The following is a 24595-nucleotide window of genomic DNA, read 5'->3' as shown; positions in this document are numbered from 1 at the left end:
TCACTTCTGGTGTGAGTAAATTGGCTGTCTACAGAGACATTGTCCAAGAGATGCCTGGGTGTGTTACCATCCTGCTGGGAGGCTTCTCTCACATCCCCACAAGCTAGAGCTGACAGTTGAGAGCTCACCCCATCTCACAGATTTGAACCGGCAACCTTCAGGTCAGCAATCCAGCCTGCACAAGGGTTTAACCCCCATGGCCCCCATTGAGTCACAAGCAAGTCACAATTTCTAAGCCACAAAAGCGATAGCAACCCCCTTCTGAACAAATCTTTCCAAGAAATCCCAATGACAGGGCCACCATGAGTCAGAAACACTTTTGAAGATACGCAGCAGCAGCAATATATTTAAAGTGCATTGTGGAAGCCCATTCACTTCAACAGGATTGAGGTTGCTTACACCCACAGCCTCCTTAGTTGTCTGAGTTAAGGGCATGAAACTGTTAGCAATCAATTGAGATCAAGAGCCTTATTATTGTCGAGGCTAATAAGAGCATTAAGCACACTTGACTTCTGTCATTTAGTGCTCCAAGGAACATATAAAGTTTCCTTTCTTTCCCCTTGGTTATAGTCAAATCAGATATCAAGTGCTTTTGTTCATTTATCTCTAGTAGCATCCACTGAATTACCATAAGTACAACAAATACAGAGACAGGCATGCCAATTCTCCTCTTTGGGCTCAGAAAACTGTTTCAAGTTCCAAAGATATTTTTAAAAGCTGGTAGAAAAAAGAACAGCAAGGTAGAAATACTCTTCTAGAATGTGGTTGTATATTTTGTTCCAAAAGTATATATATTTGAAAAAGTTGTGCCAAAGAGAGACAAGAATTTAAGTAGTCCCATACATCCAAACTGACTGGACATATCAACAAATACATTTTGGCTTTTTAAATATAATAAGTTGGGCTATCTTTCTGTCTGGTCTAATATCAGGATAGATTAGTTGTGTGGAATGCTTTTTAAAAGGACTATACAGTAGAGTCTCACTTATCCAAGCCTCGCTTATCCAAGCCTCTGGATAATCCAAGCCATTTTTGTAGTCAATGTTTTCAATATATCATGATATTTTGGTGCTAAAGTCATAAATACAGTAATTACATCATAATATTCCTGCGTATTGAACTACTTTTTCTGTCAAATTTGTTGTATAACATGAAGTTTTGGTGCTTAATTTGTAAAATCATAACCTAATTTGATGTTTAATAGGCTTTTCCTTTATCCCTCCTTATTATCCAAGATATTCGCTTATCCAAGCTTCTGCTGGCCCGTTTAGCTTGGATAAGTGAGACTCTACTGTATTTATTTTGAAACCTTTTTTGCTCAGAATTTCTCCATTTCCCACCACATCTATGTCTCTTTTAGTCTCCGCTTACCTGGCTTCTGTGGATGGTGTTGATAAATTCCTGCAAATGTAATCAGCCAAAGAGGCGATCACACTGCTTTCGATGAAAGGTAACAAGGCTGAAAATGGGCAAGCGCCACAGCTTTGTGGGATTATTTTGTTTAAGACCTCGATGAGGGGAGAAAAGAAGAAACTTCATTCCCAAAGGAGAGCAGAGATTAAGTGAAAAGCACTCACCTGCAAGGAAAAGGACTTGTGGCATCAACTGGAGGCAATCTCTCAATGGGATGATTTTGCTTAGAGGGGACATGAAACCACAGTTTGGCAGTAATTGCTCTGCCCGAGAAATAGAATTGAGACGGTTCTTTTTTCCACCGTTTAAAGAGACAGGCTCTCCTACTGATATTAGGGAAAGGTTGCTTTTTCACAACTAGAAGGTGACTTCACGGCATGGCATTGCTGCTACTTGGCTTCGTGTCTACATATTTTATCAAGGGCTGGCACAACTGCCAACTGCTGTGCCAAATGCAATCTCCAGGTGAAGGACAACAGTTGCTTGATGACACTTGGAAAATATAAATTCTATCTATCTGTCTGTCTATCTATCTCTTTATTAATGAATGCAGTTTGACCCAACTTTTAAGTGGCTGGCTCAGTTCTATGGGAGTTTAAAATCCGTAGTTTTACAGGGTCATGAGCCTTCCATGACAAAGAGTGCTGGTCCCTCACCAAGCTACAACTCCCAGGATTTCATAGCATTGAGCCATGGTCTCCAACTGTGTTCATTCTACAGTGTGGATGCACTCCTAGTATTTCTCTAGTCAACATGGTGGGGCGGGGGGGTGATGCTAGAGAGTGGATTCAGGGAGTTTTAGGGCAAGGAAACTTTGGGATAATCCTTCATCTTTCCACTTTTTCAGCTGCTTTTAAAACAGTGGTTCTCTACCTGCGGTCCCCAGGTGTTTTTGGCTTACAGCTCCCAAAAAACCCAGCCAATTTACCAGCTGCTAAGATTTCTAGGAGTTGAAGGCCAAAACATCTGGGGACCCACAGGTTGAGAACCATTGTTTTAAAATGTCCTATTTTCTCTCTCGATCTTTTCCACCCCTGGATTGCTATTAGTTGCTCTTACAATTTACTATTCTTCACAAAAATGAAAAAGAAATGTAAAGTAAACAAGGAAATTTCCCCTTTATTCCAGAAGGTGGATTATTATTAGATAAAAAGCCCAATACATTTCCACCTGTGGATACTCTGAGGTATTCTAATGGTTCTATGTTTTTATCTTCACATGTTAACTATTTTGTAATTTGCCTCAAGCCTTGAGGAAAGAAGGAAAAGAAATACCTGTTGTTGTTGTTGTTGTTGTTGTTGTTGTTGTTGTTGTTGTTGTTGTTGTTACCGCTATTAGGGGATGTACTGGAAGAAGGCATGGCTGGTTGGCTAGCTGGTTGAAATTCTGGACAAAAGCTCTCTAAGCTACAACATATTTGTGCAAATCTCATTGTGGAGATGTGTGCTTCCCATGTTTTAGTCTGTCAATCCACAAGTAACAGGAGCAAGTCAACAACTAATAAAATTGCACTGAGGTGCACAATAGGAAAATAGGTGCTTTTAATGGTGATTGTCCCTTCCCAGAGCTAACATATGTTGGTATTGGTTTCTTTGGGGCTTGATGAAGAATCTTCCCTGCAGAGTTGATCAATGCTTGAACTAGGAAATCAAAGGTTCAACTGTTTTTGCTTTTTCTTAACTCACTTTTGTCCCATTGAAGCCTTCTCCTTTTCATCTGCTTCCAATACTTGTAGCTCATTGCATATCATGATGATGCACATAAATTAAGCTTGAGAAACATTTACATAACTCAAAAACCAGAGAAACAACTGGTGGCCGCAAAAGACAAAGCAATCAGTCAATGGAGAGCAAAAAAATTAAATCTCAACTATGGGTACATAGTTTAAACCTACCTCAAGGGTATAGGGATATAAATATTCATAAATAATCATGTTTTTGGTTAATGAAATCAATTGAAAAGAAGCCACCAGCTTCCATTGGATCTTTTACCTGAAATGGAAGTGAAAGGCCTAGAACTTGGTGTGTGTTTAATAACATAGCAGAAATAGTGTCACACAAAATGTGGCGATTTTGGACCTCCCCAAAATATAATGATTTCTAGAGGAATTGTTTTCCCTGAATAAAACAATTTCAACCACTGAAAAATTCACTAAAAATGTCCATTATCTTCTTCTGGGAGAAGGGAAATGTTATGAGGTTTCATCATTTTGAGTACCAGAACAAATAAGCTAAGATATTGATCCCTGGAGCAGAATGTATGATTTGATGTCCACAAACCATTTTTCCAGATAAATCATGCCAGAGTTGGACTCCAGAAGAAACGTTTAAAGCAAGTGCTTTCTTTTCTAAATCCAAACCATGCTCACAGCTAATTTTGCCAGTTGATGTGTTTGCTTCTGTACTGTAGGGTCCATCGGATATTGCAGATGAGAGATGTTCAAGTCTTCCTTTTTGCAACTTGCAGAGATCAGAGAAGTCATGTCAGGTTACATCTCCCAGAACTCTGTGTCTATTGGCAAGAAATCTAAACTCCAATTATTCTGTAATAAAAATAGGTTTTATAAAATATGATAAACTGTGAATGCCAAAACTGAAGAAGAGGAATAATCCTTTATTCATCTGTATCTTTTATGACATTTGGTTGCAATTGATATCTATTTAATATTTTATGTACCAAGCGCAAATGAAAGAATCCAGTATAATAATCTATTGCAACCTTCTGTAATGTAAGAATAATGGTATCCTTTGGGCCCTCATCCAAACTGTTTGATGTTTAGCTGCAATGATAATTTGACTTTCATCAGGATATACATCACATGGCCATTTCATTTTGGGGCATTTCAGCTTTGCTCTCCTGCAAAATGATGTTGAGCTAAATCACTCTATTGTTCAATTCCAGCCAGAATACAAGAAGCTTTAGAAGGGGGCGATTCTATTATTTCTCTGACAGCGGAAAAAAGCAGTGAATTATGCATGGGCTTTTCCCAAGGTTCCCAAGGTCTTTACCATCCCATTTACCAGAGTCAAGAGAATTTTTCAATCAGGGGCAAAAGATTTCGCCAAGGAAGAAAAGTGAAGAAATGGGAAATGAGAGAAGTGGTAGTACATTTGAAAAATTAGAAATGTGGAAGTTCTAGAACTGAAGGCAATTCTTTTGGAAGGCAAAATGCTTTCTACCTCAGGATAGGAACTTAGAAGCACACTTTTGTGCATGCATCAGCTACTATTGTGTTAGGTGTTTACATAATAATAAATGCATTTATGATTGCATAAAGGTGAATTGTAATATTGCACAATGCTTGCATTTTCAGAACCATTGCTCAAATTGAGCCAGAAATATGGCAGTTTCACCACGGATCCTATTTCACTATTGGCATCAGAAATTGCACAATAGGGGACAGAATACTATGGAAATGCCCATCATACAGCAAGATAGAGCAAGATAATGCGCATCCTTGCAAATCTTTACAAAGTTTATGTGTTCAACCAGGGACGTAGCTATGATGCCATAAAGTTACAGTCATATCCTCTACTGCAGGTAGTTGTATTACGCATGGGTTAAGGATCCTTCCTTTATTTTTAGGACCACCATCTTTGAGTCACTAGCTTTTGGGCTTGAACCTAATATATTTTAACATTTGCTGCTGAACTTGCGGACCAAAAGGTCCCAGGTTCAAATCCCGGGAGCGGAATGAGCGCCCGCTGTTAGCCCCAGCTCCTGCCAACCTATCATTTTGAAAACATGCCAATGTGAGTAGATCAATAGGTACTGCTTCAGTGGGAAGGTTATGGCTCTCCATTCAGTCATGCCAGCCACATGACCTTGGAGGTGTTTACGGACAACGCCGGCTCTTTGGCTTAAAAATGGAGATGAGCACCAACCTCCAGAGTCGGTCACAACTGGACTTAATGTCAGGGGAAAACCTTTACCTTTAACCTATCCAAATGTCTGTTCTCAAGAATATCCTTTGATGATGCATTGATCCCCTAGCTTTCACAAGGATAAGGGAGGGAACATGGGACCTCTAGGGATATTGTGGTTGAGGGTTAAAAGGACATCAGTGTACATTCTTTCACTTCCTATGCAATATTTCTCTTTCTAGATGTCCTTCTTTGGGAATTATGAAAGAATGGTTTGATGTTGTTTCCGTAAATGTATGTGACCACTGGTCGGAGCATTAATAAATTGATTGATTGATTCATTGATTGCAAGAATGGTTTGCAAATGTTTGATCAGAGGTGTTACATTGATTTTGCAGTATTTTGAATTCAGCACTCAAAGCTTTGAGTTTTACTAGAGTAATTAAACAGTACTGAACTGTCACCCTGATACAGATGGGAGCAGGGCATAAGTCCATATTTTATCTATGTACATTGCCACCACCACTACTGCCTCCTCTTCCTCTTAATCAGATAGCAATGGCTGGACTCTGGTTACTAGCAAATGCATGAATGTGCTAAATTGTTGTCCCTGTGTATAACATTGGTATCCAACCCTACTTCTGCAGGAACCAAAGTTCATCCTTGGGAGAACTTATGAATTGCACTCACCTACTCCCTGCTGTAGCCCTCCATGACTGGGGACTGGAAGGAGGACTGCAGAATCATCTGGCTGTGTTCCTGTAGCCGATCACAAAATAACTCCAACCACTGAACCTATGGAGAACCTTGGTGGGCTTTAGCAGATTATATAGTTGCTTCACATCCGTCTATGAGGACAGAGCCAGATACTTTCCCCATCATCCTCTGAAGCTGTCCACAAATGTCTATGGTGCATCTTCAGTGACTCAATGGTAGATCTACAGAGTAGTAAATGGCTCAACATAGCAAGTTCCACATCAAGAACTACTACACTGTGCGGAGCCATAAGGATTATAAGCAATGTATTTTTCCACTAGATACAATACTGTCTTGAAGAGAAACACCTTTGTTTTACATTTGGAGGAAAATCATCTCTGCTACTTGTAAATCCTTCTTGAAACTCATCAGGAGTCTCTCCCTCTGTCCATAAAAAGTGTGGAAAATTGGGGCCATCAAGCAATTTCTAATTTTTTTGACAGGGATTGAATAGCCACACATAACTCGGATTGTTGTCTGGAAGTAAGTCCCCTTGAATTTAACAGTACTTATTGGAAATAAATCCTGTTGAATTCAATGGGACTTAGTTCTAAATCAACATGTTGAAGATTAAGCCATTGAAGGACTTCATCTTCAAGACAAACACAAGGGTTTCCCATTATAATGATTGTTCTGAAATAAAATGAAATCTCCACCATGGTGAATAATTGAAATTTCTATTTATTTCTTAATAAGTGGTGCAGGTTTTTTCTCTCTTTAAAGACAGAACATAAATAAAAAAACAGGTAAGAAGTATTATTTGCATAATATATATATATAGATATTGAAATCAACATATTAAAGTAGTTCAAACATTAGACAGTGCTGGAATAGAAAGTACACATACCGTTTAAAAATTACATGAAATCATATTAGAAAGAGCACTAAAGGCCACTTGTATAAAAGTTGTGTTCCCTTGTCAGCCAGAAATCGGAAAAGCATCTTCATAGCATGGAGAAAGTACTTTGAGTGAGCAAGGCACAAAAATACAAGTTGTAAGAACAATAGGCTCTAAGCAAGAAAACAAAACACAATTTGTCATGGAATCCTGAAGAACTAGACTGCACTTTGGTGCAAAGGGAGTGTGGGGCTAGGCAATGCTATTTGTCAAGAGGGAAGCATTTGGAGTTGCCTGGAACCCTTTCACACCATATAGTTAGAGTATGATGGTTCCACTTTAACTGCCATGGCAATATTTCATGGACTCCTGGGGTTTGTACTTCAAGGAAATACAAGAGCTCTCTCACCGCGAATTTAAAAATTCATCCCTGCACTACAAATCCCAGGATTCTATAGTATGGCAGTGAATGCAGGATCACAATGTTTCAATTATGTAGGATTAAAGGGCCCCAAATCAGCATTTATTTCCTTTTCATGAATATACACAGATATTACCTTTTGAATTGGCAATGGCTAAAGGGTTGGCAACACTGACTCTACCCAGTAGTTCATTCCCATGGCAGTCTGGGCAAGCAAAGGCAAGAGATGCAATTGTTCGCTGAGTAATTGTAGCAATTAACTTTCTGCTGCATGAAAGATTTTGAAAACCATATCTTGTTTAATATTTTCAATTTGGGACTTATTCTGTGCAAAGTTTGCATATGCTTGTTTTGCAAAAAAAGAGCAGGAGCAAGATCACAGAAAAGCTGTTCAGAAAATGCAGGGTTTGATGCATATCAACCATATGCACAGTTTGTAAAACATCCACCAATTGCAGCATTTTCTACTCAGGAAACAGCTTTTTGTCTGCAGAAAAAAAACCATTTCTACATAGAAATATTTTTTCCAATACAATGCCTAAAATATACTTTTTGACCATAAAATGAAATATGCTCTTTCAACTGAAGCAAAGGTTATGGGACAGGCTAAGATGACTAAAAGCACTTTTGTCAGGGTGGCTGTCAATTCATTCTAGGGTTTTAAGAATTTTAACTTTAAATGAACTGTCCAAGGTTCTGAACACTATCAGCACCTTGGACAGCTCCTTAACCAACAAACTAAAACAGAGCATTTTACAGCTGGTATTGATTTTGACTGGAAGGCTATAAGGGAGCCAGAACAACCAATGTGTCCTTTGCCTGAGTCTTGACTCAGTCAGAAGAATTTGCCTGGGATGCAAAGAAAAAGGAGACTCCTTTATCTTGGGACAGAAAATGACTATAACAAAGTAGAGAGCTGGGTCAAAACTAACAATGAATTTCAACAGGGAGAAATGTAAGGTACAGAAAAAAATGAAATGCACAGATATAGGGTGGCTTGAAAACAGCCCGTGTGAAATAGGCAAAATACATTTAATAACAAAATAGCGGTTCCACGCAACCATGTTGACTTATTGTAGGAACTGGCCATTGTAAAAAAGAGGGAAGCAGAAGCATGAACAACGCACACGAATTGCCATGTGAGATGCACATTCCTAAATCATGTTATTGCATGATAATTTCTTTTGGCCATAGCATAACAGATGTACAACACTGTGAATGTCCACTGAGCATTGCACTATGCACTGAAATTGCACACTTATGCACTGTGGCCACGCATTGTACAACAGAATCCACTCACCGGCAAGTGTGCTTCAATGATGTTAGTCTACATGGAGGCTGTATCATGTTCGACATGTAATATTTATGCTATGTAGAGGATTGCTGGATTGCTATCCCTATCTGTCCAGTTTTGTATTATCTGCTTCAAGGGTGAGTGGCTAAGCCAAATTCTCACGGGTTTTTAATTTCAGTATGCAAACTGCCAGAATAATTGGTGAAAGGGATGCTAAAAATTATTTTCCTCTTATTCAATTTTTTTTTGCACCCATTTACTGCCATGGTTTCTCAGACTGTTGTTTCTCCAGTGCCATTTTTTTAACTTCAAAGGACTCTTTCACCATGCAACCCTAGATAATTGGGTATTACAGAGTGAACATGACATTTTCATGGATCCACATAACCTATCATGTTAGGCTATATGACCTCATTGATTACAAAAGAGAAAGGGAAAGACAGAGAATTTCCTTCTACTCTCAGTCTCCCTAATTCTGAACAAGGAAGAGCATTACTATTGCACTAACAACCAAGTTGTGTGTGCCCTGCTTCACTCAACAAGTGCAACTGCACAAGGGGATGCACATTAGTATATGTCTGACAATACCTACAATGCATTCATTCACCACCCCAAACATCCCTCTTGCAAACAGTTTCTTCCCCTTTGGGCAAAACAATGAAATATAAAATAAGAGAAAGTGCATTTTGTCAAATACACACATTATCATGCACACCTCTGTTTTGGGGTCACAGTTATTATTACAATGCTTTCATATTGAACATAGATCCAACCATGCAAAGGGCAGTTTTGAGTTGGGAAATATAGCCCTAATACAATAAGCATTGACCATTCCTTGCCTTCCAATGATACAAAAACAGTGCTATCCTTGTTGTTGTACCTGATTTTTAAAGTGGCAGTGCAGTTTAGCAGATGTGCTGCCTTATTGATGAATCTGATTGTTCTTCTCAGTTTTAGAGCCTGTTTGCTCCTCTTCAGGTTACTTCCATGGGAATGTAGTATAGAGTGAAGGGATTCGAAGTGGCCTCTATACTGATAGCCAAATTGTGCCAACTATCTCTCTGTTGACCTGTCAAAATGGATTTGTTGTTGTGTTTTAGTCAACATAGATAAGGGACAAAATGTATTGAACCAACCCATGATCTCAGGATTAAAATATAAATAATAGCATAAGGAAAATAGAGCTTTGTAATCACAGATCTCATAAAGCTTATTTCAATTTTGATTCATTGAGGAAATGGGGGCTATCTGAAAATAGTTTTCGTTTTGCATTTTGTCCCATAAGAACTATATTTACAAGTTGTGAGTCCAATGCTTCTTGTGAAGCCAGCCCAAGGTTTTACAAAGAAGTCGGATTTTTCACACACAGTAAGAGGGGGTCTCTTTGGTCTTCCAGGTATTATGGAGATCAGCTCCAACGATTCTATGAAACTAGCCACACTGGACTCGGCTTCTAAATATATAGAAGTGTAGGATTGGAAAGGATCCAAAGCAAAGCAAAAATCCAAAATCCCTGGAAGGCCAAACATTATCCACCTCTACAATAACTGGATAGGGAAGGAATCTATATGGTCATCCCCTTTCGAATCCCCTCCTAGGTGATTACATAAGTGTGGCCATGTTTGGTGGTGGGTGGGGTGAAGGATGGGCCATTTTTCTTTAGCTGAGTTCACCAAAATAGTAATCCCTGCAGCGTTCTGAGGGATCCTTGGGAAGTTCTTGAGGGTGATGTTGTTACTGTGTGATCATCTGAAGGAAAATAGCTAGATGCACTTCTCTTGCTATCCCCACTCTCTGGAGACACAGAGATGGTCATCTTGAAAGGACTGACACACTGAAAAGATAGCTTTGGGGAGCAATTCTGATTGCATGGTCAGAACCAAAAAAATGAGTTAAGATGCTATGAGTTGACCTTGGCCATCATAATTCACTAAGAATATGACAGCCCTCCTCATTTGGTGTCTATAATGAAGAAATAAGTCAGTAAAAAGAAAAAGAACTATATCCCATTGCTATACATTCTTATTTGAATAACAAATGGTGGTTTTATGCATCAGGCTTGGATCCAATCTCGGCTAAACAATGGAGGACTATTGTAATCGGTGGGACTTCAGTTAGTTGTGAATGAGTCCCTTTGATTTTAATGGTTTCAATCTAGTTGTGACTAAGATTAGATCCAGCTCAAACAACATAAACTCAGGGAATGTCCTACCTAATTTGGCAACACCTGCGAAAAACAACATTATCAAACAATTTGAGAAGAGTTGATGACAGCAGTATACAATCACGTGGCAGATTATTATCAGAATTCCCAGAGCTCTTCACTAAGCCATACTTCAAGAGTCATCAATTGCTATTTTCATGTGTATTATATAAGTCAAAGCTTTTAGAATTACCATTGATGGAAAAGTCATTGCACAACCAATCCATTCTCCAGTTGTAAATCCTTCAAGGAGTGGTCACAGTCAATAACGATGCTCTGATAACTCTTCAATTTAAGCATCTCTTAAATTGGGCTGCTGATGATTTAGTATATCAAGACCTTTCACTGCTTAAAGTAAAAAGTTGCCAGGGAAGGACTACAGCTTGGCTATGGAGCTCATGCTTTCCAAATATCTCCATCTCAAAGGATCAGGTAGTGAGAAATAGAGAGTTCAATTATATTGGGTCAGATTATTAGATCACATCGCTTAATATCTATTCTGAGCTGCAGGAGTCAGAATTTCAGGTAGATTATTTCCTGGTTTTAATTGGAGATCCCTGGCATTTCACAATGGTCTCCCATTTGACTACTACATTTAACTTCTACCCTCGCTTCCAAAATAAGATCAGGTGATATGATGGAAAGACATCTGCTATCCTAGTGAGTAGAAAACAACGCAGAAACATAATGCACCACTTGATACAGAGGAACATGTCCCTAATAGTGCTCCACTGGCTGGCCCTTTACACATGATGGTTTAATTGGTATTAATTCGCTCACTCAAAAGGAGGGGATTTTAGGACCATCAGCAATGTAAGTTTATTCAATGGGATATGCCAGCAGTGCATCACACAAACTCCATCTCTAGTACAGTAGTTGTTTGAATTGGGATTTGCTCATGGACAAAAAGATTCATGGTTACCAATGACAGAAAAATGACCACACCAGGGCCATTCCTTTGCTAATGCTTATGTAAATGAGTCCTATATGGTACAATCCACAAAGGTTGATCAACTTTCTGATGAGGTGAAAGTGCTTTACAGATAAGCACACACTGAGCATCATGTAATCCCCAATGGCGAGGTATAATTAGACCCATTTTACAGATGGGGAAACTGAGGCACAGGGAAATTAAGTCATTCATTTATGCACATTCCCTCAAAATAAGAGAATAAACATTATAAATAGAACCTGGAAATGTCTCAGCCAATATTCTTGTTGAAACATACTGGTTGAAATGTCATCACCACTGAAACCAAGAACAAATAGTTGTTGATTTTTGAGGAAATAAAATACAACTTTTGCTGTGCTCACATGGTGCCAGTTTTTGTAATATTGGGAGCAGCAGAAGGAATGGCTCTACTGGCAGTTGGCTAAGGTTTATCAAACTAGGTGAGAGTATAGTAGAATAAGAAAATTATTTATCTTAATTAAGTTGAATCATATTTCAGTGGAATCTCAGAGAGAAAAAGATCCTAATGAACATATTTGGACACTATGAGCAGGCCACATTTGAGGGTGGCAAGGAATCCTTAGATGAGTTGAAATGGACAATACATGGTGAACCTAGACAATAAGACAATACCATATATACTCAAGCATAAGTCTAGAAATTTTAGTCAAGAAATCGATCCCAAAAACATGGATCATATTATCCATGGTCAATTGACTCATATATAGAGAGAGAGCGCAGTGAACAGCAAGAGCTTAGTCTGTCCCCAGAAGAAACTAAAGGAAACACCAATCTTCTTCATCCTGGGATTGCTTCTGGCCTTTTTGAGCATCTGGATTAAAAATGGTGGTGATGGTGACCAGAGTGGTTGGACTGGTGCTTTCCTCTTTCCATAGAGTTACCCCAACTTATCCAAGGGCCATATTAAAATCCATAATTTTGGGTCCTATACTTGTTCTTGACTTATATATGAGTGTATACAGTAACTGTTATCTGTTGATTATACAGGAAAGAGACATAGAGCCTATTACAATCTCATGGAAATCCATAAAACGTAAGAGCAGCATTAAGTACTCATGTATCCTAGAGTTCAAGGCAATTCAGAGTTGTTTTCATACTTGATGGGATCAGGCATAGTTGCCTTATCTAAAGTGTGGCTCCCTTTCATAAACACATAACATGTGAAGGAGAGAAGCATTAACTCCAAATGCATAGTAGGTGCATTACAGAGAACCACATCTCTAGGGAACGTCTATGATATGTCTGTTCTGACGGCACAGATACATGTTTCCACCACATGTAAAGCATATTTCTTAAAAAGGCAACACAAATGTAAAACATGCCTGCTACCATTAAGTATAAAATGTGACCTGGCTCTTAACCACAGAGACCCAGAGAGTGTTATCTACCTTTAAATCCCATTTCAAACCAAGGAAATATAAAGATTAAAAATGGCTTCAGACCCATGGAGTTGCTTGGGACTGAAACTCCTAGTTGACAGCAACCCATTAGACAGCATTAGGCACATTTTAGCCACTTTTTTAAATAATCCAAACGTAAATGTTGCAAAAAAGTAATAATAAGCATTTAGGTCCTTTGGGGATTTAAGGTACGCCACACTCTCTGACTTCATATAAAAACTCAGAAGAGCATGAGAAATGCCTTCAAAAATATAAATAAAGGGAAATCTGGATGAACAAATTTAACAAAAATGATTGCAATGATACAAGCAAGAGTTCAGTGAATAGTCAAGACTTAAATAGTATGTTGAACATGGGGATATCTCATAATAATAATAAATATATTCTGCAAAGGGCATTTGTCTAAAAACTAGTCATTGAAATTTCTTTTGCTGACAAAATGCAACATCTGCCTCTGTTTGGGAGTATTTTTTTTCAATCCGGCATTGACCTGATCCTTGGTATACCGAAAACATAATTTTTGTTATTTTAAATCACAGAAGAAATTATCTGTACCATTTATAGTGTAAAGTCATGCAAAACCATGCTCCAAACTAAACCACTTAGTTTTGGCAGCATGAACAAAACCGCATTATTCCACCAAATGAAATGGTGTGGAATGACTATCACTAATACCAGCATGCAGTGCAGCCACCGGTGTTGTGTTGTGTTGGTTTGTTTGAGCTAGGAAGCTTTGGGTGTGAGAGTGAAATATACAAAGTTCATGTTTACATTGCGAGAAGAAGCCAGCCAATGACTCCGCCCAACCCACCCATATGGAGAATCTCAGACTGGCTTGCTCGAAGGGGTCCATATAGAATCAGAAAGCCCATCTCCTGTTGAAGACAGAGGCATAGACCCACTTGGGGTAAACGGGTCAGTATCTGTGTCCGTTTCACCCTCAGCCAAGTAGCGTTTTTCTTTCATCCAACTTGAACCTCCATTTGGCCCAAAAAGGAAATCGTCTCTGTCTTGGGAGATGCTGAATCCACTTGGTGAACGTTCAAGTTCTTCATGGTTGACCGAGAGGAGGGATAACGGGGTGTCGCTGTCTCGCGTTACGCTGTGTTTTTGTCTGGAAGGGATTCTTTCTGAGTGAGGGCTCTGGAAGTCACCTGGTGGTGACTGGTAGGAAATATGGGGGTCGATGAAAGTAAGTATAGGCAAAACTGTTGGCCTTTCTGCGTATGAGGTCGAAAATGGCATGGCCGGCCACCGACTGGAGTTCTGCCCACCAAACGGAGATGGAAATGGGCCACAGCTTTGGCCCTGAGTTGTGAATCCAAAAGGAGGGACTTTGTTCACAGGAACATGGTGGAAGCTTGGAGGCTTTTCATGAATGGAAGGCTCAGAGTATTTGTAAATGATAGATTTCAGCTCCGAATATCTGTTATCCTCTGCTGGGGATGAAGCTTCTTTTGAAGGGCAAACCTCTGTGACTTGGACTTGCAACTGCTCCATATGCTGCATGTGCATATCGACTAAAAAATCCAACTTCTTCCCCATATCATGGACCTGAAAGAGAACACTCATTAGACTGAAAAACAATGAGCAGTAATTCATGTGTGAAATGCTGGAAATGCTTTCCAAAACCTTTTTGGAGATTCTGTAAATTACATCAGCGGCCTTCTGCATGCAAAATGTGCATTTTACTGGTGCTAAACTACAGACTTTCCCCAAATGCTTTTGCGTTAGGTTTTGGGGAGGGTTGGTTCTACAATGTGGATAGTTCCTATAAAATTCAGACTAAAATCTATGTGTGATTATCATCTCCATTGACATGGAAGCCACCAGCTTCCATGAAAAGTCTATCTATGAAAACTAATTCCTGTGGATGCCTTTGAAGACTTGCATTTTGAAAATAATTTATTCATTGCATCTATAAAAGGAACGACGGCAAGGGGGGGAAATCTTTTATAATATCCCACCACTGACACCAATATAAAAAAACGATGGCAAAGGGGGAAATCTTTTATAATATCCCACCACTGCCACCAATATAACAGAAATATTGAGGCAGGGGGGAAATCTTTTAATAATAATATCCCACCGCTGCCACCAATATAAAGGAAATGAGCGAGCGGGGATAGGCTAATTATAACAGATTTTCTTTTAAAATAGTAGCTGCCACCAACCTAAAATGTCTTTAGGATTTTTGTTGTTAAATGTGTCTGAGGCAAACTTCTCCCATTCCCTGCCCACACTGTTTCTACCCCTGGTTCCCAAACTGATGTTCACTATGAGGCTTTTCTGTGGTATTTTATTGTTGTATTGCTGGAACTTTTATTAAGCCTTCTTGATGGAAAATATACACTGTGGAGGCTTTTGAAAATTGAAAAAATAGAATAAAAATTTATTTTCTTAAAAACAGGTAAATAATTACTTCAGAGAGGTTCATAAGCGTAATTGGTTACAGACGTTCTTCAGCTTAACTTAGTTGTATGTTTCAGATTTACTTCACTTAGTTTCAAACAGTTCCCACCAACCAATCTATCTATTGGTCACAAAAACCCTCGCTCTATTTGCTGAGAATAGTCACGAGTTCCCCTGGGTTGTTAATTAACTCTAACCTAGAGTCCTTCTATTAATCAACCCAGTAGTGAGAATCAAGAGATCCAAGCTGCCTGAGCTAGCCTGTCAGTTTTCACAGCTTCCAGTTCTCTCTCACACACGCTCTCTCCCAACTCCAAAACCAAACTGCTCTCTTCATCCCAGGCCTAATAGGTAAGGTTCACTACAGCATCACATTTTAAATAATATAATGAATAAGGTTAGTCTCAACTTTTGTATTCCATGATATTTTGTAGGGCTTACTCCAGTTACAAATGTTTGTTCCCACGCCTATATATTAAAATTACCTAATGAATTTTCTTTATGAAATGATGTCCTGTGCTTTTTGTTGCATCAGTAGCCCCGATGGCTTGAAAATAGAGATGAAAATCCATTTCAAAGCCATCTGGGCTACTGACTCAATAATTTTGAGTACTATGCAAACTACATCTGGAAAGTACCAAAAAGTGAGAAAGTACCAGAAAGTGGGAAGAAACCAATCTCTGATAAGATTGTGTAAAATCTTAGTTATAAAGTCAACAGAGATGGAATCAATGTAAAGACCTAAATATTTCATACCTGTCTTTCGACTCTAACAAATTTGCCCATCATACTTTGGTCTTCGGAATCTACTGTAGATGCTTTGGCTATGTACGGCTCATTCCTGAAAAAGAAAAAAGAGACAGATTAAGGACATGTAAACCTTTCCTAACTTTTCCATGAATAGTTCTACTTGCAAAATATTTCAAACCCCACAGTACACAAAGCAGATACAGAATAATCCCAAAGTAAAGACTATTCTGAAAAATAATTATTGTAACGCTTGATTTGTATTTGAGCATTTGTATGTGAACTGAAAGTGATAGAAGCTAGAATTCATTATGGTTGACTTTACTGAACTTAATTTTATAATTTTAGCACAGAAACTACTAGTTGTTGTATCGACATTTGCTATAACTGGTCTTTCTCTTTGGAATATCTGCATTGGTCACCTTAGTAGCTCCTAAATTGTGTCATGTGCTGCAATCAATCAATGGCTCTTGTGAGCTAAAAGCATCCTTCTACACCACGGGTGGCTCAGAGTTTCTTTTTATGGCCATCTTTGCCATTTTGTTTAGGACATATTTATTTCTTTGCATCTAGTTACAATGTACTCATTTCAATCTAAGCAGAAACATTGCACAGTGGCATCCAGAACCTGCTTCATACTGACACTAAGTGGATGAGGTTAGATTCATGCAAAAATTGGAAGTCTTTTCCCAGTGAGTAACACACATAATAATGTCACCTTGGGGATTGTTGTGAAGGGTAAGAGAATGTTCCTCCCTTTTGGGATTTCTTATGCTTGGGAGTAGATGGAGGTCCAGGAGCAAAAATCATGTCTATTCTGAAAGAAGACAATAACAGGACACAGTGAAAAGGTTGTCATTCCATTCATCCATCCATTAATCCAACCAACCATCAATCAATCATAGTAACCCCCTTCCCAGGGGGTTAGTATTACTTTGATAGCATTGATGTTTTCCTAGGGACTAAACCAGTGGTTCTCAACTTGGGGTCCCCAGATGTTTTTGGCCTTCAACTCCCAGAAATCCTAACAGCTGGTAAACTGGCTGGGATTTCTGGGAGTTGTAGGCCAAAAACATCTGGGGACCCAGGTTTATAACCACTGGACTAAAGTTTAGTCAAATGTAGGATATAAATCTTCTAAGCCCCCTTCTGTACTGCCCTATAGCCCAGGATTCGATCCCAGACTATCTGTTTTAAACTGTATTATGAGTTTCCAATGCCAGATAATGTGGGATAAGAAGATCATCTGGGATCAGATCCTGGGATATAGGGGCAGTGTAGAAGGGGCCTAAATATACTGGTCAATCAATTCAATAAGGCCAGCTCCCCTTTGAACTGAAGAAAAGATGCTTCAATGTCTGTACCAATATTTATTTGCTTGTTTTTAAGGTACGTACATAATGAGATAGCTATCTTTTGAGATGGGACACAAACCTAAAAAATGAAATTTATTTATGCTGCATTTACATCTCTCTGTTCATACCCAACACATTTACTAGAAGAGAATGGGAAAGTTACTTTTGTAGACCACAATTCTCGGATCCCCCAGTAGTCAAACTGGGTCGGGATTCTGGGAGCAGTAGTCCAAAATGTTAATGTAGCCCAAGCTCTGTTTACAGTACTGTTATCAAGATGGTTAAGATAGCCTTTATAATTTTCTCTATGGACAACTTATCCTTGCTAAATATGCAGTTTATCCCAATTCTTAAGGTATCTGATATCAGGGTCTATTAAAGGTTTTTCCTCCAATGCCATTGATTGGAGCCATATAACTTCATGTTTTTTTTACAGTAAATATCTTACCTTGTTTGAAGGTATTTGATTCTGGAAAGCATGTCAAGGTGTCCTGCTGAATATTGCTCTATCACATCCTTTACATCATAAGGCCGCAAAGTCTCCTTGAATCTCTTCTTGTAGAGGCGGAACTGTAGTATTCTGATACAAGAACAGGAGGTTCAGTGGTGGTTTTTTTTTAATTAAACCTCTTTCAGAATTGTAAGTTATTGCTTAGCAATGTAGTTATCACACAAATCAGATGTACTTCTGTGAATAGGATTCCATTTACATTAAGTATTAAACCACTTGACAAACAACCCACACTTTACCTAACAGCTCGGATGACTGCTTTCAATGTGGGGATCATGTCTTCAGTAATGAGTTCATTGCTGTATCCCCTGTCTTCTGCCAGAGGATCCCCGGTTCCAGCATCTAAAAGGAGGAATAAGTACCCACAGGGACAAAGACCAGTTAAAGAAGATATTCAAACACAACGAAGTTGCTCATACAGTCCAACTGGCCCTCAGTATCTGCTGAGATTTTTTCCAGGACCCATGGATCCTAAAATCTATAGTTGTTCATGTTCCATTATATACAAGGGCCTAGTGAAATGGCATCCTTTATATAAATGGTGAATAACTCAAACAAATGCTGGAGAGAGCCTGAGGATTTGTGAAATCACAGAAGACTTACAGCAGGTTATGTCTGCGTATCAGTGTATAGCAAAATCAAGGATAGCTGTTTAGATTTTTTCCTGACTTTTTTCAAGTTGTGGTTGGTTGAATCTATGGATGTCACTGGCCCTTCTTACATTCACTTCCAAGGAACAAGTAACACTATTATTTTTAGTGCATTGCTCCCAAGAGTTCACTGAAGGTATGGCAATGAATATTTTATGATTTGGAGTTGGCCCAAAAAAGCAGAATTGCTGTTTATGGATTTGGGGTTTGACTGACTCCTTCATTATATATTGTTCCAGTCCTTGTTTAAAATGAGTTGGAGAGTGAAAGTGATATTTGAACTTGAATCATAGAATCATGTCTTGAACATGAGTACCAGATTTCATTTCAAAATGTCAATATACCACCATATGAACAAACAAAATGCTGAAGAGGTCAGCAGTAAAAGCAAAGCCATAGCTCTTCCCAGCTCATAAGAAGAATACATTTTTAAATACATTCACATTTAAAAATTGTAATACTGGAATCTTGAAATGAAAGGGGTTGAATCAAAACATTTCTTAAGTGCAACATTCCATTTCAACTCTAGTTAAAATGACACAACAAGGCCAAGGAAGGAAAGAAAAAAAATAGGGGTTGGCTGATGAAGCAATATGGAAAAAGGGATGAATGAATGAGAACATTTACCTTCTGAGCTTTGCCAGAATGCATAAGCTTTCATTCGGAATGCAGTGCGAAAACGCTCTCTATTATTCAAGACTACAACACTCTTAGGTTCTTTAGAAGGACTTTCTTCAATTGCATCTACATTCAGAGGGGTAAATAGCTTTCCTTTAGTATTGGTACCACGAACCCGATCCAAGAGACCCAGCTTTTGGCTAAAAAATAAGGAAAAGGAATCAATTTTTCCCCTTCATTTGAATGCAGACCTCCATTTCAAGGTGTTCCCTAATGCATTACCTCCCAAGCAAACAAATAGATGAAGGACAAAATGGCAGCTGATGATATTTATGGACATAATGTTTCTGCAGGCTTACAAATAACACGGCCATCATTCTTCACCCTCCATCCTTATCAATACTACTGAAAAATCCAGCTAAAGAATTTCAATATGCAATAGGGTTGACTGATCATAAAAAATTAATACACAACATTTATCCTTGATATTTTCAGACAGCTCTGAACAAATTGCACCAGTATGTTGATTCCTATTAACATTTATGCCAGCTCTCAGTGAGGTATAGCTAGCAAGAGGTTACCCATCACTGTTGGTTGCAGTTCTAACAATGCCATAAACAATGTGAATCCAGAATTCCATGGTTAAGGAATTAGTGGATAAACACAGATGTCTATTCTAAACAATGTAATGAGCTATACAAAACACAATAATGGTTCAAAACATAAGTAGTACACAATATATATATTGGAGCATCATATACATATTACATTCACAGAATCAATGCTCAGTCCTTTGGTATATAACCCAAAAGTATCTAACTCAGTATTATAAATCAAACAAAATGATATAAGTCTCTGCAGTCCTAAAAGGATTAGATTGGCTTAAAGGCAAACCAATTCAGAGTCTCTGCAGTTCTGGAAGGACTATTGTTTCAAAACCTGTGGAGTCCTGAGGAATCCTTCCAGAACTGCAGAGACTCTGAATATATTGTGTACTACTTATGTTTTGAACCAATATTGTGTTTTGTATAGTTCATTACATTGTAAGGAATTAGTGGGTCAGCACCCTCTTCTGGCAATAGGATATTATATCTAACCAAGGTCAATAACAGCTTTGGGAGATGCAGAAAAAGTGCATGTTTCAAAGGCATCCTAGGTTGTCACTAGAAACTAAGGAATGACTCCGAATTCTGATTCAATAGTGACTTATAGAGAGCAGAAGGTAGGATTGGAGAAACATTTGGTTGTGTCACCATAGCCCAGTGGTTCTCAACCTGTGGGTCCCCAGGTGTCTTGGCCTACAACTCCCAGAAATCCCAGGCAGTTTACCAGCTGTTAGGATTTCTGAGAGTTGAAGGCCAAAATATCTGGGGACCCACAGGTTTAGAACACTGCCATGGCAGGACTTTAAATGATCACATCATCCATTGATGCTGGCCAAGGTTCTCCAAAGGTTTCAGCAGAGGATGTAAACATTTTGATTCTGGCTACATCGATAGAGCCAGAAATGTCTCCAATTCCTCCCTGTTCCCTGCCAGCCACATCTGTGGAACCGCTATGTGACACTATGACACATAGGATGCCTCCATGATACATTGAAGTGTTTTGAGGGGAGTCATTTTGGAGAATTCTTGCATTATTAAAGAATAATCCAAAGAATTACACCTTGAATATCCCTTATCTGAAATCCTTGGAACCCGAAGAGTTTTGAATTTCCGTCCAGGTTATGGAATACCTGTTTTTACATATATGTATGTAATGAGATATATTGGAGATGGAATTCAAGCTCAAACAAAAATATCTTTATATGCATAACCTGAACTTAATTTTTATACATCATATTTTTAGTAATGTTGTGCATGAAACAAAGTTAGTCTTCACTGAAAGTCAAGGTGTCTCTATCTCAGCTGACCATGTGGACAATTTTGGAGTCTTTTGGATTTCAGATTTTGGGGTATGGGATGCTTACTGTACCAAGAAATAATGTCGTTTCTGAGTAAGCACAACTACATATTCAAAAAATAATCTGAATGTTAGCATTTCCAAGCTCTTTCCTGGATAGTGAGAAAATGTGATCAAAACCTGGCTTGAAATAGGGAATCACATGTGCTGAAAGCCTTGAGAACTTCCTTTCAATGTCAAGCGGACAGCGGTGAATTGCATGTGATCCTACAATGAATAAGGGAGAATGAACTTTATTTGCTGATGGGTCCCTGAGATAAATATTAGGAACAGTGGCACTCTCTTGGCCAGACCTCCAGGTACATGTTCAGGGTCCCAAACACCAGAGAACCTCTTTTTCCAGGTTTTTGCAGAATGAACACAGTGCTGCAGAGTGATAATCCATAATCAAGGTTTACGTCTTAATCTCTGAATTCCAGAATGTTAATTGGACCCAGATTTGGAGCCAGCCTTAAAAATGATCAACTATAGGGTTTTTGCTACTCTGGCCATGTAGACAAAAACTGGGAGGGGAAATGAAAAAAATTCAGCGACCGTTATTGTTTCTGCCATCATTGAGGTCCTACTTAAGGTTCACCTATACTGTAGATGAAGTGCGGTTTGACTCCACTTGAATTGCCATAGCTTATTGATATGGAATTGTGGGAGTTCTAGGTTTGAGGCACCAGCACTTTTTGGTAGACAAGGCTTTGTAAAACTGCAACTTCCATGATCCCATAGCAGTGAGTCATGGTAGTTAAAGTGGGGCCAAACTGCATTAATTATATGGTGTAGATGCACCCTAGGTTTTTAGAGTTAGGGAAGTCTTATGTATTGCACTGTTGCTATTATGATATGTAAAGAAAACCTTAATAAAAAATTAAAAAAGAATTACACTTAGAATACACAAAGCTCTTCCCATGCAGTAATATAGTAAACCTATAAGATAGTACTTATCATTCTATATATTGCAGGTGGGGAGTTGAAGGCAAAGTGTGAAGACAGCAGGTTTTCCACTTAGGAAAACTGCTAAGGTAAGAAATATCAAGCCTACGTCTTCACATTTTGACAGCGGAACATCATATCAAGGTAAACAAAGATGCACCAAAAATAGCAGCATATGTTAAGTTACCTTCCTCTGTAACATGCACTAAAATGTACTTCTGTATTTACATCGCCATTCCTTGGCTACACTGTCCACACCAGCAAGAAATGGATAGCAAGGACATAGAACTACTGCAGTCCAGTTACCCCCTTTGAAATAACCACAGTTCTTGTGTCTCATCTTGAGAACAATGACTTGTTCAAAGTGTACTTAGTTAAAAGAAATCAGGTCATCAAAATAGTTTGATTCTGATTTGTTTTCAACAGAGTGAAACAATGGCTCCTCGACTTCAGACATAACAGGGTACAGTACTGTGATTAGTTGAGAAATTAACTTTCTGGTCTGAAACCTATTAGTGACGTCCAATTAGAGTAGATCTAATGAGTCAATGGTTGAGTATTGAGTCAAGACATAAGTCAATCCCATCAATTCAATGGGTCTACTGTAGCTGGAACCATTCAATCCAAAGTCTCCACCCTGTTTGTGCACAAAGGAGAAAGGGAAAGCATGTGAACCAATTACTCTTTGAGCTCATTTATGATATGACAAGCCATGGGTTGTGGTTAAGCATGAGTCCAGCCTGTTCTGGATAACAAATGCCACATGGTTTTCAATGGGTATTTCTTAATAGGATATTTAAATATTATAGGATATTTGAGCATTAAGGAGTATGTATGAGAACTGGAGGCCTACAGCACTCGCTCCCCATATTTAGGCACAGCTGAACTTGAAGAAGCTTTTGGAATCAATCATGCAGCAAACAACATAATTCTTTCTCAGCATGCAAACCAGATGTTTCCCCTTTCATTTCTAATTCTAGAGTCCATTTTTAAAAAAACAAAATCACACTTCAGTCAAAGAAAGAAAGAAGCCATAACTTTAAGTCAAATGGCAAAGCAAAGCATGCCTCTTCTCCCAATATATCACACCACCTTTTTTGGGAGAGGCAGAATAAAGGATAAATAATGGAACAAAAATTATTAGCGATATCAAACACATTTGCTGTATTTTGCAGCCTTAAAACTGGAAGCACAAGACAACCATGCTTGCTCTGATTTTTACTACATTAGCAAGAATGATATTTTGCAACATTGATTGAGATCAGTCCTGGTAAGCTACACATTGACCTGGCGAGATTTTGGTTTATCAAAACATCCTAGATGGATTCTTATTCTCTGGGAATTTGGAATTCAGGGCTAGGTAGCTTTAGACACCCCAAAGACCTGTTTTCCATCCCAAGAGATTACTTTGGGTTGTAGTATGTCAGAAGGTATAGAAAATGTTCTATAAATCAAAAACAGATATGGCAAAAAAAATCTTAATTCTGGGTTTGTTTGTGCAGCAATTTCAAGTTTTTGGGTTCATATTCTTTTATCACAAAATTGCATTTTTCTAGAGACTTCTAGAAGCATTTTTGTTGCTTCTTTTGGATCTTTTGGTTCAGGGATTATAAATATGGCCTTGGATTCCACATGTAACCCAAAGGCTGCACTTTGCTAGTTTTTGCTCAAAACAAAGCACATAAAAAACACAGCTGCTGAAATCCTACATTGTGATGGAATACCCTGTGGAAAAAGACAGTCCAGTCAATTTTCTATCATCCCATTTGTGCAACTATTTTCAAAATGTTCTAGATTCTATCTCCTCTTCCCCCTTTCCCTGTTTTTCCTTAATTATCTTCAGTTGCTACAAATTGAATGGGCATCTTCAATGACCCTGTTACATCACCATCATATTTGTTGCTGATCACCACTCAGTGTCTATAATGACATTAGCTGGAGTGACAAGGCAATTGGAGGAGTAAAAAGAGGGAACAATTCTAATACTTTGTTCCTCTGGATATCATCATTACAAGCACCAAGTGGTGATCAATACTATTTTTGTAGGTACTACAAAGCCCAGAATGATGGGTGTTGGGTAAGGCTGGTAGTTCAGCAGCACCAAGCTGATTCTGGTGTTGCTCAGCCACGAAGTCACCATCTGGCCCTGAACCATCTCGATGGTTGGCCATGTGGACTCCAGATCAGCAACGTCATTCTGGCCCTGAGTTGCACCTTGAGTTCAAAGTGAAAAATCATTTGAACTTAGCATAGAA

At 38.6% G+C, this 24595-nt stretch overlaps 1 protein-coding gene across 3 annotated transcripts in view; it reads right to left on the bottom strand.

The window, feature by feature from the left end:
- Positions 1–6695: 6695 nt before the first annotated feature.
- The window catches only part of kcnq3 (potassium voltage-gated channel subfamily Q member 3), a 171767-nt gene continuing 153867 nt past the window's right edge, over positions 6696–24595 (bottom strand). For all 3 annotated transcript variants that reach the window (XM_062980019.1, XM_062980020.1, XM_062980021.1), the window contains 6 exons: positions 19464–19654; positions 18426–18528; positions 18124–18255; positions 17039–17137; positions 16330–16414; positions 6696–14715 (listed from right to left, as the gene is read on the bottom strand). In XM_062980019.1, coding sequence (XP_062836089.1) covers positions 13987–14715; positions 16330–16414; positions 17039–17137; positions 18124–18255; positions 18426–18528; positions 19464–19654 — 1339 coding nt within the window. In that variant the 3' untranslated portion in view covers positions 6696–13986. The remainder of the gene's footprint in view (positions 14716–16329; positions 16415–17038; positions 17138–18123; positions 18256–18425; positions 18529–19463; positions 19655–24595) is intronic.

The sequence above is a fragment of the Anolis carolinensis genome, chromosome 4 (genome assembly GCF_035594765.1).
Source record: "Anolis carolinensis isolate JA03-04 chromosome 4, rAnoCar3.1.pri, whole genome shotgun sequence".
Classification (NCBI taxonomy): domain Eukaryota; kingdom Metazoa; phylum Chordata; class Lepidosauria; order Squamata; family Dactyloidae; genus Anolis; species Anolis carolinensis.
This window is presented reverse-complemented; position numbering and strand designations above follow the sequence as displayed.